This window comes from Manis javanica, chromosome 4 (genome assembly GCF_040802235.1).
Source record: "Manis javanica isolate MJ-LG chromosome 4, MJ_LKY, whole genome shotgun sequence".
In the NCBI taxonomy this organism is placed as follows: Eukaryota; Metazoa; Chordata; class Mammalia; order Pholidota; family Manidae; genus Manis; species Manis javanica.
In genome coordinates this window covers 85971609-85985899 of record NC_133159.1, presented here as the reverse complement: position 1 = coordinate 85985899, position 14291 = coordinate 85971609, and the positions used below count along the sequence as shown (strand labels likewise).

Below are 14291 nucleotides of genomic sequence, written 5' to 3'. Positions count from 1 at the left end.
TTTTTTAATCCATCCTGCCAATCCCTGCCTTTTTATTGGAGTGTATAAGCCATTTATAATTAATATAATTATGGATAAGGTAAGATTCACATCTGCCAATTTGCTATTTGTTGTCTATATGCTTTATGTGTTTTTTTACTGTTGGTGTATTCTCCCATTATTGCATTCTTTTGTGATAAATATATATTTCTAATGTACCATTTAAATTCCTTTGTTTCTCTTACTCCATATGTGTTTTTTAAGTTATTTTCTTAGTGATTGTCCTGAGCTATAATTAATGTTAATCTGAAACAATATATTTTGATTAATGACAACCTGGTTTCAGTAATGTGAAAAAATTTGGCTCCAGTATAGCTCCATTCCTTTTCTTCTCCTTTTGGCTAATTTTGTCATATGTATTACATCTTTAAACATGATAAACCCATCTGTTTTTTAAGTATTACTTTATGCACTTGTAAATCACATATAAAAAAGGGTTTCAAACAAAATATATATGTGCTGCCTTTTTACCTATGTAGGTATCTTTATTGGTATTCTTTATTTCTTAATGTGGATTTGAGTTACTGTCTATTGTCTTTTCATTTCATCTTGAAGGATTTCTTTTAGTATTTCTTACAGTGCAGGGTGTGCTAACGACAAATGTTCTGCTTTAATTTATTTGGGAATGTATTAATTTCTCCTTCAGTTTTGAAGGATAGTTTTGTTACATATAGGATTCTTGATTGATAGTCTTTTTCTTTCAGCACATTTAATGTTGTTCAACTGCCTTCTGTCTTCCATAGTTTCTGACTAGAAACCAGCTTGTAATTCTATTAGGATTCCTGTGCTTGATGAATATTTTTTTCTTGCTGATTTCAAGATCCTCTGTCTTTCAGCAGCATGATTATGATGTTACTGGGTGTGGCTCTTTTGAATTTACCCTATTTGAAGTTGAGCTGCTTGCATTTGTACATTAATGTTTTTCTTAAAGTTTGGGTGGGTTTTGGTCATTATTTGTTCAATGATTCTCTTTATTGAAATTCTGTATTTGGTGAGGCATCATTTTCTCCTGTTTCCCTCTAATTCTTTAGACATGGTTTTCTTTTGTTCTTTGAAAAATTAATTATTGTTTTAATTTAACATTTAAATGTTGATTAAAAGTCTTTGTCTCATAAGGCCAGCATCCTTAGGAGTGGCTTCAGTTGACTGCTTTTTACCCTGTGCCTGGGCTCTACTTTCCTGTTCCTTCATATGTCTAATTTTTCATCAAAAACTGAACTTTTTTTTTTCTCTTTCTTTTTATTTATTTATTTTAATCTGGAGGAAAGATACTGAGGCAGGAGTAGTGAGATGTAGGCAGCCGTTAGAATTCATGGCCCCTGTTAAGGGGAAGGCAGGAGGGAAATCAAAAACTGAACATTTTATGTAAAATAATGTGACCACTCTGTATTGAGACATACAGACATCTCATTCCCCAGATCTTCCTTTTATAGGACCTCTTAGTTGACCCAACTGTTATCACTGCCTTGGCTAGCTATGATTTGAAACAATTGCTGTGGATTGTTTTCAGCAAACACCCTGAGAATGCTCTTAGTCAGGTCAAATAAAGACAATCTTTGTGAAAGGAAGTTTTCCAGAAAGGTGATCTACAAGTTAAATAGTGACAGTTCTCTGGGGCATGTATTTTTTTTGTAGAACTCCTAGCTTGCTCTGCCCCTTGCTGTTAGGCCTCTAATTATTGAGGTGGTGTTGAGCTGGGGAAGAGAAAATGGGAACAGAGCAAGTTAAAATAATAAAACTCTTTGTTTATAATGAGGTTCAGCCATTTTTCCTGAAAAATATACTTACCAGTTGTTGTAAGCCTTTTTGCAATTTACAAAATTCTGAAAAAGTTGATTTTTCCAGTATAATTGTTGCTTTTATGGAGAGCAGAATTCCACAGGTCCTTAGTCTGCCGTTCTGGAAGTGAGAGTCCTCTACATGTGCCTTTAAACCTGCTTCCTATGTCATAGATGATGTTTTATTATGGGCTGAGAATTGGTTAAAACAGAAAGACAAGGAAAAAGAATGACTAACCAATTACCTTGATGAAGAATTGATGGCAATAAGTTAGAAATGTGCTAGATATATCAAGAATGGTGTTAGAATCAAAATTACATGTAGTATTTCAGGTTTGGTTCCATTCCTCCTGTTCGGTTTGAATTTCTAGAAGAGTCTTATAAAGCATACTTAAATAATTGAGGGGATTAATGGACTCATATACAAAGACAGGCTAAGATAATTCCAGAAAGAAAGAATGAGAAAACTCAGCCTAAATTTCATGAAACTACAAAGGATATGTTTTAGAGATATCAATCTTGAGACTTACTAGTAGAAATAATAGGCATCCTTAATGTTTGATAAAGGCTAATATAAGATAATAAAAGGAAATAATACTTTAAATATACTTTGGGTGAGACAGAAAGCCTGAAAGTTTAAGTACATTTTTGGATTATAGATCTATGAATGGTTTTAAAATTTTTAGTATTTCGTGGAGATACATTGAAAAGACTCCAGAAGCTATTATAACCTTTTCTGAAACATTCTTTGGTGCACCATCTGGGACTAAATGCTGTGTTAGTTGAATACTGATTTAAATCACTGCAGTATTTAAATTGTTAGGATGATCTGTATTTATAATTGTTCACGTAAAAATGTCTTATCTTTTTCTTTTAGGTATGTAAAAGAAGGAGATACAGTGTCTCAATTTGATAGCATCTGTGAAGTTCAAAGTGATAAAGCTTCTGTTACTATCACTAGTCGTTATGATGGAGTCATTAAAAAACTGTATTATAATCTAGACGATATTGCCTATGTGGGGAAGCCATTAGTAGACATAGAAACAGAAGCTTTAAAAGGTACTGTAAACGTGTTCCATCAATTTTGCCAAATTGATTATTGTGACCTTTTGTCATTGGATACTAATTAAATGTAATGTTTATTTTTAATAACTTACAGGATTTAATTTGAGGGTTTAGGAGCTGAAATCAGGAAAATAGAAAAGTCTTTTGATGCATGATCATCTTTTGACCAGTTACCATGTTAAAAACATGTAGAGTAGCACTTCATTTATCTGGAGGCCTGCCTTCTGGAAACCTTAGTGTTCAAAGAGTCAACAAGCTCTCTTAGGAATTAAAGATTCAGTCCTTGAACACTGGTCATTAATAACAAAAATTGGAATATGCAGAGATTAAATCTAACATCATGGGATTGCTGTGTTTGTTCCTGATGCAAAAACAAAAAAGCATTCTCATTGGTAATGGTTATGAAACCCAAACTTCTTGAAGAAAAATAGAAAAGAGGGAAAATCAGAATGAAGAGCAAAGAAAACTAGTATTCAGAAGCAGCAGCATCTATGGAATTTACAAGGAACAAATGTCCTGACAAAAGGAAATCCATTATGAGAATGTTACAGAGGAAAACTACAACAGTGGGCCATCTCAGTAGGGACATACAGCTGGCTCTCAGCCTCAGAAGTTCCTTGTGGCATTGTTGTGATACACAAAGGTTATGTTTTCTAGGAAAGAGGTTTGGTACCAGGGATGGGGGGAGCATAAGTTCTGTGATGCAGCCCTACACTCGCAATCTATCTGGGAAGTGCTAAGAGAAAGACATTTCAGTAGTATAATTCAGAAGTCTAGAAGAAGTCTGAATTGCAGTGACTGGCTGACTCTGAGTTCTGTAGTCTATGCAGTAATAATAACGATATCACAATCATACTTTACAGTATACAAAATGTTTCAGACTTATTTTATTTATCCTTATTTGTGAGGTATTCCAGTTGAACAGATGAAGAAATTAAACACAACCTGGAAAGTTGGTCAGTGACAGAGCCAAATATAGAACTTGGATGTCCTTAGTCCTTGTCCAGAGTATTTTCTACTATGACCTGTTTCCTCCAAAGTTTCCTCCAAACTAATCTGTTTGCCTAGTTACTAATCCACGTGTTTCATAACAATACATTTTCATTTTATCAATACATTTCATTTAATCAGACCATATTTAAAATTCCCCAGGTGCCCCCAAAATTTCCTTGCATTTCAATCGGTTTGCTCAAATTAGGATCCAATCAATACAGGACTGTACATTGTACATGGTCTCTTTTAATCTAGTTCATACTCCCTTGCATTTTAATGTGACACTCGTTAAAGATGCGATACCAGTTGTGCTGCAGAATGTTTCATCTTTTGGATTTGTCTTACTCTTCATGGTGGTGTTTGGCTTGTTCCTCTCGTACTTGTATTTCCTGTAACCTGACTGAGTTTTAAAGGCTAGGTTCAAGTTAAATGTTTTGGCTGAAATACATCATGGATGATATTATGTACTTCTTTTCTTTTGCTTCACATCAGGACATGCAACATCTGGATGACCTGCTCTAGGGATACTAAGTTTAAACACTGAATTAGGATTATGATACCCATACTCTCCACTGTACAGTTGTGTTTTTCCCTGAAAGTATCTTTGTGCTGTTATTTTGGCACTATGTAAGTATATAGAATATCAATGGAGGGTCCTTGCCTGAATCAACAATTGCTTTAGTGGTTGTGGAATGGTGATTTTTGGATTTTGTCATTCCTTTAACCTTAACTGGAAAGTGAAGCTTTCCCATCATCAGTTGAGGCTATTAGGTACTCTGAAATACAATTCCTATGGGAAAAAACAGAATACATGTTTGATTCTTTCCCCTTATCCATTCAAAAAGTAAGGAGTTGCTTTAGTTGCCACTTCAAATGATGATACTAATTTCCCAATTTTCTCTTTGTGTATATTTCAGTTGGCTCAATGTGCTTAATCTATTATGATCATTCTTTTTAATGGTCAAATTGAAACTTAGTGATAACTCTTTCAAAGTGGCTCCTATGTGTTCTATTAACAGAGCCCCATTAATTTTCAAAAGCCTCCTTGCTTTTGACACAGAAGTTGATCTGGAATTCACTTTGTACTTTTCCTCTTGACCTGAAATCATTCAGTTCTTTAGGGGCTTTAGTTCCTTTTAATGTAGAATGGATGAGACCATAATTTGGGTACTAGGAGTGCTTCTTATTATCTTGATTCCAAATTTCTATAGAGGGCATCATTTAGAAGCAAAAAAAGAATTCACCTTTTAAAGTTACGTGAAATAGAATTATTTTAATAAACTAATGACTTTTTTTTTATTCAGTTAAGACCTAGAAAAGAAAGAGGGTTACACTCTTGGCACAGACTGAGACAGGCAAAGATGCTAAACACTGTTAGAGATGGCAGTAAGTCAGAATACCCAGTCAGGTACTGTAGACCAGATTAGGTACCCATCTAGGCCATCTGAAAAGCAAATTATTAATTTAAACAAGTAAACACTTGGGCTGTGTGAGGTTTCTTATTGTTTGGTTTTATTTTTAGAATTTATTTTGGCATGTCAAATGAAATCCAACTTAATAAGTCTTGATATAGCAAATTATTAAATCTCAGCTTTTTCAGGAGAGGGCTGTGTTGTGTCTTTTCTAGAGAATTATTTCACATAAGTTAATCTCTTGTACAGTGTGAATCAATCTCAAAAAATTACGCTGAGCAAAAGAAGAAAACACCAGACAAAAAAAGAGAACATGCTATACGATTCTATGTACATAACATTTTAGAAAATGGAAACCAATCGACAATGACAGAAAACCAATTAGTGTTTGTCTAGTGACGGGGTGTGAAGGGGTGGGGAGATGACCAAAGGGATGTTTTGGGAGTGGTGGATACATTCATTACCTTGATTCTGCTAATGGTTTATGGGTACATACATATCTCAAAGCTTATCAATTTTATATTTCACATATGTGCAGTTTATTGTATGTCTGTATGAAAATTAACGGAATTAGATAGGTTATGTTTGGAGTAAAATATACCTGATTCTCTTCCTCATAGAGAACTGATCATTTGCTTAGCTGTTCTGTTTCATGTGCCATGCAGAGTGTATTCTCAACAGTTATCTTGCATGCTAGTTTTATTTTGCATATGTGCTTTTTTGCTTTTATATTTATGTTTTCTTGTAATTCTTCTAATTTTTTTTTTACTATAAGAATTAACTGCAAGGCATAAACCTATATATCAAATAAGCAGATCTATATACAACAAGAGATTCAGTTTACTGAGAAATTTATTATTATTCTGTTTAATTTTGGAAATGGGGAAAGTTTCTAAACATTTTGTGTACCCTGTCTTAAACCAGAATTTGTAGTAACACTGAATTTGTTATATTGTTCCTTGTTTTCATGCTAGTCAAACTATACAATGAATAGAAATTTACCTAATAAAAAATGTTTTCAAAGTATAAGATACATTATTTCTATTTTACAGGTAGAAAATTATTATAACATAGAACCATCAGGGGTATAAGATATTAAGACTAGACATCTTTAAGACAGTGTAGTACAGAGAAGGCAAATAGTGACTCTGTGGCATCTTACTACACTGATGGGCAGTGACTGCAGTGGGGTATCGGGGGGGACTCTATAATGTGGCTGAATGTAGTAACCATATTGTTTTTCATGTGAAACCTTCATAAAAATGTATATCAGCAATACCATAATTTTAAAAAAAGACTAAACATCTTAGTAGTCATATTGGAAGTTAAATTATGTCTTCTAATGCTAGTTTAAATGATATTCCATGGTACTGCCTTTTGTAAAATGGTGTTGCAATCTGCTTTTCAAGGCTGGAGTGTGATGATAATTTTGATGAGGGAAATTTATTTGTGACTTCCAAGTTCTATGACTGTAAATAGAGTTTTTTGACTGTTAATCGACCTGTACTTGAAAAGAACTTATTGGACTCACACATGCCAACTTGTACATGTGACATTTAGAAGGTATATACTGGTAAAAATATACAAGTTGAAACCTACTTACTTAATATATTCAAGACTATATCAAAGCTATACCATGTCTCAGTGCATTATCTACTGTAACTGTTTTGTTTTTATTAAGGTATCATTGATATACACTCTTATGAAGGTTTCACCTGAAAAATATTGTGGTTACTACATTCACCCATATTATTAAGTCCCCTCCACACCCCATTGCAGTCACTTTCCATCAGCTTAGTAAAATGCTGCAAAGTCAATGATTGTCTTCTCTGTGCTACACTGTCTCCTCGTGACCCACACACACACCATATATGCCAATCATAATGCCCCTTAATCCCCTTCTTCCTCCTGTCCCACCCCTCCCCTTTGGTAAACGCTAGTCCTTTCTTTGAGTCTGTGAGTCTCCTGCTATTTTGTTCCTTCACTTTTGCTTAGTTGTTATACTCCACAAATGAGGGAAATCATTTGGCACTTGTCTTTCTCTACCTGGCTTATTAAACTGAGCATAATGCCCTCTAGTTCCATCCATGATATTGCAAATGGTAGGATTTGTTTTCTTCTTATGGCTGTATAATATTCCATTGTGTATATGTACCACATCTTTATCCATTCATCTACTGACAGATACTTAGGTTGCTTCCACATCTTGGCTATTGTAAATCGTGCTGCCATAAACAGGGGTACATATTTCCATTTTAATCTGGGATCTTGTTTTCTTTGGGCAAATTCCTAGGAGTGGAATTCCTGGATCAAATGGTATTTCTGTTCTTAGTTTTTTGACGAACCTCCGTATTACTGTCACTATGGTTGACCTAATTTACATTCCCACCAGCAGTGTAGAAGAGTTCCCCTTTCTCTACATCCTCGCCAGCATTTGTTGCTCCTCGTCTTTTCGATCCTGGCCATCCTAACTGGTGTGAGGTGATATCTCATTGTGGTTTTAATTTGCATTTCCCTGAAAATTAGTGATGTGGAGGATCTTTTCATGTGCCTGTTGGCCATCTGAATTTCTTCTTTGGAGAAGTGTCTGTTCATATACTCTGCCCTTTTTTTAATAAGGTTATTTGCTTTTTGTGTGTTGAGGCATGTGAATTCTTTATATATTTTGGATGTTTAACCCCTTGTCAGATATGTCATTTATGAATATATTTTCCCATACTGTAGGATGCCTTTTTGTTCTACTGCTGGTGTCCTTTGCTGTACAGAAGCTTTTTAATTTGATGTTGTCTCATTTGTTCATTTTTGCTTTTGTTTTCCTTGCCTGAGGAGATGCATTCAGGAAAAAGTTGCTCATGTGTATATTCAAGAGATTTTTGCCTAGTTTTCTTCTACGTGTTTTAAGGTTTCATGACTTACATTCAGGTCTTTGGTCCATTACGAGTTTACTTTTATGTATGGAGTTGGACAGTAATTCACTTTCATTCCCTTACATGTAGCTGTCCAGTTTTGCCAACACCAGTTGTTGAAGAGGCTGTCATTTCCCCATTGTATATCTGTGGCTCCTTTATTGTGTAGTAATTGACCATATATGCTTCAGTTTATATCTGGGCTCTCCAGTCTGTTCCATTGATCTATGGGTCTGTTCTTGTGCCAGTACCAAATTTTCTTGATGACTGTGGCTCTATAGTAGAGAATGAAGTCAGGGAGCATAATCCTCCAAGCTTTATTCTTCCTTCTCAGGATTGCTTTGGCTAGTCAAGTTCTTCTGTGGTTCCATATGAATTTTTCAACTATTTGTTCTAGTTTGTTGAAGAACGAATGTCATTGTTATTTTGATAGGGATTGCATTGAATCTGTAGATTGCTTTAGTCAGGGTGGCCATTTTGACAGTATTCTTCCTATCCATGAGTACCGAATGTATTTCCATTTATTGGTGTCTTCTGTAATTTCTCTCATGAGTGTCTTGTAGTTTTCAGGGTATAGGTCTTTCACTTCCTTGGTTAGGTTTATTCCTAGGTATTTTATTCTTTTTGATGCAATTGTGAATGGAATTGTTTTCCTGATTTCTCTTTCTGCTAGTTCATTGTTAGTGTATAGGAATGCAACAGATTTCTGCGTATTGATGTTGTGTCCTGCAACTCTGCTGAATTAAATTTTAGTTCTAGTAGTTTTGGAGTGGATTCTTTAGGGCTTTTTATGTACAATATCATGTCATATACAAACAGGGACAGTCTAACTTCTTCCTTGCCAGTTTGGATGCCTTTTATTTCTTTGTGTTGTCTGATTGCCATGGTGAGGACATCCAGAACTATGTTGAATAAAAGTGGGGAGAGTGAGCAACCTTGTCTTGTTCCCAATATTAAAGGAAAAGCTTCTTCTAGTTACATTAATTTGGAGATTAGACCATTCATATGGGATTGTTCTTCTTTCCAGAAGTAAGCCTGTATTGCAGTATACTTCCCTTTTAGCACAGCCTTCACTGCATCCCACAGATTTTTGCAGTGTTGAGTTATTGTTTGTTGTCATTTGTCTCCATATATTGCTTGATCTCTGTTTTTATTTGGTCATTGATCCTTGATTATTTAGGAGCATGTTGTTAAGCCTCCATGTGTTTGTGGGTTTTTTAGTTTTCTTTGCATAATTTATTTCTAGTTTCACACATTTGTGGTCTGAAAAGCTGGTTGGTGCAATTTCAGTCCTTCTGAATTTACTGAGGCTTTTTTTGTGGCCTAGTATGATCTATTCTTGAAAATGTTCCATGTGCACTTGAGAAGAATGTGTTGCTGCTTTGGGGCAGAGTGTTCTATAGATGTGTGTTAAGTCCATCTGTTCTAATGTGTTGTTCAGTGTCTCTGTCTCCTTACTTATATCCTGTCTGTTTGATCTGTCCTTTGGAGTGAGTGGAGTGTTGAAGTCTCCTAGAATGAATGCATTGCATTCTATTTCCCCTTTTAATTATGTTAGTATTTGTTTCACATATGTAGGTGCTCCTATATTGGGCGCATAGATATTTATAATGGTTATATCTTCTTGCTGGATTGACCCCTTTATCATTATGTAATTTCCTTCTTTGTCTCTTGTGACTTTCTTTGTTTTGAAGTCTATTTTGTCTTCTACAAGTACTGTGACTCCTGCTTTTTCCTCCCTATTAGTTGCATGAAATATCTTTTTCCATCCCTTCACTTTCAGTCTGTGTATATCTTTGGGTTTAAATTGAGTCTCTTCTAGGCAGCATACAGATGAGTCTTGTTTTTTTATCCATTCAGTGACTCTGTGTCTTTTGATTGGTGCATTCAGACCATTTACATTTAGGGTGATTATTGATAGGTATGTACTTATTGCCATTGCAGACTTTAGATTCGTGTTTACCAAAGGTTCAAGGTTAACTTCATTACTATCTAAGAGTCTAACTTAACTCTCTTAATATGCTATTACAAACACAATCTAATGGATCTTTTTTCCCCTCCTTTTTCTTCCTCCTCCATTCTTTATATATTAGGTATCATATACTGCACTCTTTGCCTATCCCTTGATTGACTTTGGATTTTGCATTTGCTTAGTAATTAACTGTTCTACTTTCTTTACTGTGGTTTTATTACCTCTGGTGACAGCTACTGAACCTTAGGAACACTTCCATCTATAGCAGTCCCTCCAAAATTCACTGTAGAGATGGTTTGTGGGAGGTAAATTCTCTCAGCTTTTGCTTATCTGGAAATAGTTTAATCCCTCCTTCAAACTTAAATGATAATCTTGCCGGTTATAGTATTCTTGGTTCGAGGCACTTCTGTTTCATTGCATTAAAATATATCATGCCACTCTTTAAGTTTCATATTGAGAACTCTGATGATAGCCTGATGGGTTTTCCTTTGTATGTGATCTTTTTTCTCTCTCTAGCTGCTTTTTATATTCTGTCCTTATCCTTGATCTTTGCCATTTTAATTATTGGATGTCTTGGTGTTGTCTTCCTTGAGTCCTTGTTTTGGGAGATCTGTGTCCCTCCATTGCCTAGGAGACTATCTCCTTCCCCAGATTGGGGAAGTTTTCAGCTATAAATCCTCGAAGACACTTTCTAACCCTTTTTCTCTCTTCTTCTGGTACCCCTATAATGTGAATATTGTTCCACTTGGATTGGTCACACAGTTCTCTCAATATTCTGTCATTCCTAGAGATCCTGTTTTCTCTGTGCCTCAGCTTCTACATATTCCTATTCTCAAATTTTTGTTTCATTTACTGTCTCCTCTACTTCATCGGATCTGCTTTTTTAAATTTTTTTGGTATCATTAATCTACAATTACATGAAGAACATTATGTTTACTAGGCTCCCCCTTCACCAAGTCCCCCCAACATACACCTTCATAGTCACTGTCCATCAGTGCAGTAAGATGCTGTAAAATCACTACTTGTCTTCTCTGTGTTGCACAGCCCTCCCCATACCCCCCCCCACACTATACATGCTAATCATAATGCCCCCTTTCTTTTTCCCCGCCCTTATCTCTCCCTTCCCACCCATCCTCCCCAGTACCTTTCCCTTTGGTAACTGTTAGTCCATTCTTGGGTTCTGTGATTCTGCTGCTGTTTTGTTCCTTCAGTTTTCCTTTGTTCTTATACTCCACATATGAGTGAAATCATTTGGTACTTGTCTTTCTCCGCCTGGCTTATTTCACTGAACAAAGTACTGTCTAGCTCCATCCTTGTTGTTGCAAATGGTAAGATCTGTTTTCTTCTTGTGGCTGAGTAATATTCCATTGTGTATATGTACCACATCTTTATCCATTCATATACTGATGGACATTTAGGTTGCTTCCATATCTTGGGTATTGTAAATAGTGCAATAAACATAGGGGTGCATCTGTCTTTTTCAACCTGGAGTGCTGCATTCTTAGGGTAAATTCGTAGAAGTGGAATTCCTGGGTCAAATGGTATTTCTATTTAAGCATTTTAAGAGACCTCCATACTGCTTTCCACAATGGTTGAACTAATTTACATTCCCACCAGCAGTGTAGGAGGGTTTCCCTTTCTCCACAACCTCACCAACATTTGTTGTTGTTTGTCTTTTGGATGGTAGCCATCCTTACTGGTGTGAGGTGATATCTCATTGTGGTTTTAATTTGCATTTCTCTGATAACTACCGATGTGGAGCATTTTTTCATGTGTCTGTTGGCCATCTGAATTTCTTCTTTAGAGAACTGTCTATTCTGCTCCTCTGCCCATTTTTTAATTGGATTATTTGCTTTTTGTTTATTTAAGTGTGTGAGCTCTTTATATATTTTGGATGTCAACCCTTTATCAGATCTGTCATTTATGAATATATTCTCCCATACTGTAGGATACCTTTTTGTTCTATTGATGGTGTCCTTTGCTGTACAGAAGTCCCACTTGTTCATTTTTGCTTTTGTTTCCCTTGCCCGGGGAGATATGTTTATGAAGAAGTCACTCATGTTTATGTCCATGAGATTTTTGCCTATGTATTTTTCTAAGAGTTTTATGGTTTCATGACTCACATTCAGGTCTTTGATCCATTTCAAATTTACTTTTGTGTATGGGATTAGACAGTGATCCAGTTTCATTCTCATACATCTATCTGTCCAGTTTTGCCAGCACCATCTGTTGAAGAAACTGTCATTTCCCCATTGTATGTCCATGGCTTCTTTATCGTATGTTAATTGGCCATATGTTTGGGTTAATGTTTGGAGTCTCCATTCTGTTCCATTGGTCTGTGGCTCTGTTCTTGTGCCAGTACCAAATTGTCTTGATTACTGTGGCTTTGTAGTAGAGCTTGAGGTTGGGGAGTGAGATCCCCCTCACTTTATTCTTCCTTCTCAGGATTGCTTTGGCTATTCAGGGTCTTTGGTGGTTCCATATGAATTTTTGAACTGTTTGTTCCAGTTCATTGAACAATGCTGTTGGTAATTTGATAGGGATTGCATCAAATCTATATATTGCTTTGGGTAGGATGGCCATTTTGACGATATTAATTCTTCCTAGCCAGGAGCATGGGATTAGTTTCCATTTGTTAGTGTTCTCTTTAATTTCTCTTAAGAGTGTCTTATAGTTTTCAGGGTATAGGTGTTTCACTTCCTTGGTTAGGTTTATTCCTAGGTATTTTATTCTTTTTGATGCAATTGTGAATGGAATTGTTTTCCTGATTTCTCTTTCCACTAGCTCATTGTTAGTGTATAGGAAAGCCACAGATTTCTGTGTGTTAATTTTTTTTTTTTTTTTGAGAGGGCATCTCTCATATTTATTGATCAAATGGTTGTTAACAACAATAAAATTCAGTATAGGGGGGTCAACGCTCAATGTACAATCATTAATCCATCTCAAGCCTAATTCTCGTCAGTCTCCAATCTTCTGAAGCATAACGAACAAGTTCTTACATGGTGAACGAACTGTGTGTTAATTTTGTATCCTGCAACTTTGTTGTATTCCAATATTAGTTCTAGTAGTTTTGGAGTGGAGTCTTTAGGGCTTCTGATCTGCTTTTAAATCCCTCCATTGTATGTTTCATTTCAGATACTGTATTTTTCAAAGTTTCTATCTCTTTCTTGAATTCCTCCCTGAAGTCTTGAATATTTTTCTGTAGCTCTGTGAACATGTTTGTGATTTTTATTTTGAAATCTTTTTCAGTAAAATTAATTCAGTTTCACTTAACCCTCTTTCTGGTGTTTGTGGAATTTTGATTTGTGCCAGTTTCTTTTGGCATTTCATATTTGTAATAACTTGGTGAAGGCAGCACCCTCTTGTTCCCAGAAGCTCTACTCTCTGGAGCTGCCCACCACCTGGAGCAGTGTCATGGGTTGCAGGCAAGCAGCACTGGTGCCTGTCGGGAGGAAAGAGCTTTTTCTTCCTAGCTGCAATGCTTGCCTCCACTGCCAGGGCTGTGGGCCAAGCATGCAGGGACAAGTCTCTGTGCTATGCCCTTGTATTTGCTGTTGTTGGGGCTCCCCTCTGCCTGGCCTGATGCAGGGGCAGAGGAAGCAGGTTTGCAAGCTGGTGCTAGCAGGGAGGTAGGAGCGGCAGGTTGCATATCACAGTGCGGAGCCTTGAAGCTGTGTTGCCATCCAGGGGGATGGAGTGCTTGAACTTCCTGAAGGTTCCCAACCTGCTGGGTTGTCTGTGCCAGGATGACTTTGTCTACCTCTCCTTTCTCCTGAGCAGCAAGCTCTGTGCAATCCTTGCTGCTTCCTCTCACTGTTAGGAAGTCTCAGAGTGCCTGCCTTTCTTTTGTCCCAGAGTGGCCAATTGTAGTTACCTGTTTTCTACGAGCAGCTGGAATCTCAGTCTCTCCAAATATTCCACTTGTCTTAGCTTTTCAACTCCACTAATCTCCAGAGCACCATGTAATGTAGGTTTGTGCTCCCAGAGCAGATCTCCGGGGCTCAGTATTGAGCAGTCCTAGGCCTCTACCCACTCCCGCCTCCATCTTTCTTCCTCTCGTCAGTGAGCTGGGGTAGGAGAAGGACTTGGGTACCTCCAGATTGTGGCTTTGCTACTTTACTGTTTT

At 36.5% G+C, this 14291-nt stretch overlaps 1 protein-coding gene across 2 annotated transcripts in view; it reads left to right on the top strand.

Moving 5' to 3' along the window:
* DBT (dihydrolipoamide branched chain transacylase E2) overlaps positions 1-14291 on the top strand; it is a 47920-nt gene that overhangs the window by 18574 nt on the left and 15055 nt on the right. The window contains exon 4 of one of the 2 annotated variants that reach the window (XM_073234356.1): positions 2695-2876. The exons of the other annotated variant lie outside the window; for it this stretch is intronic. Within the exon in view, the coding sequence (XP_073090457.1) occupies positions 2695-2876 (182 nt within the window). The remainder of the gene's footprint in view (positions 1-2694; positions 2877-14291) is intronic. 2 annotated transcript variants of the gene reach the window in all.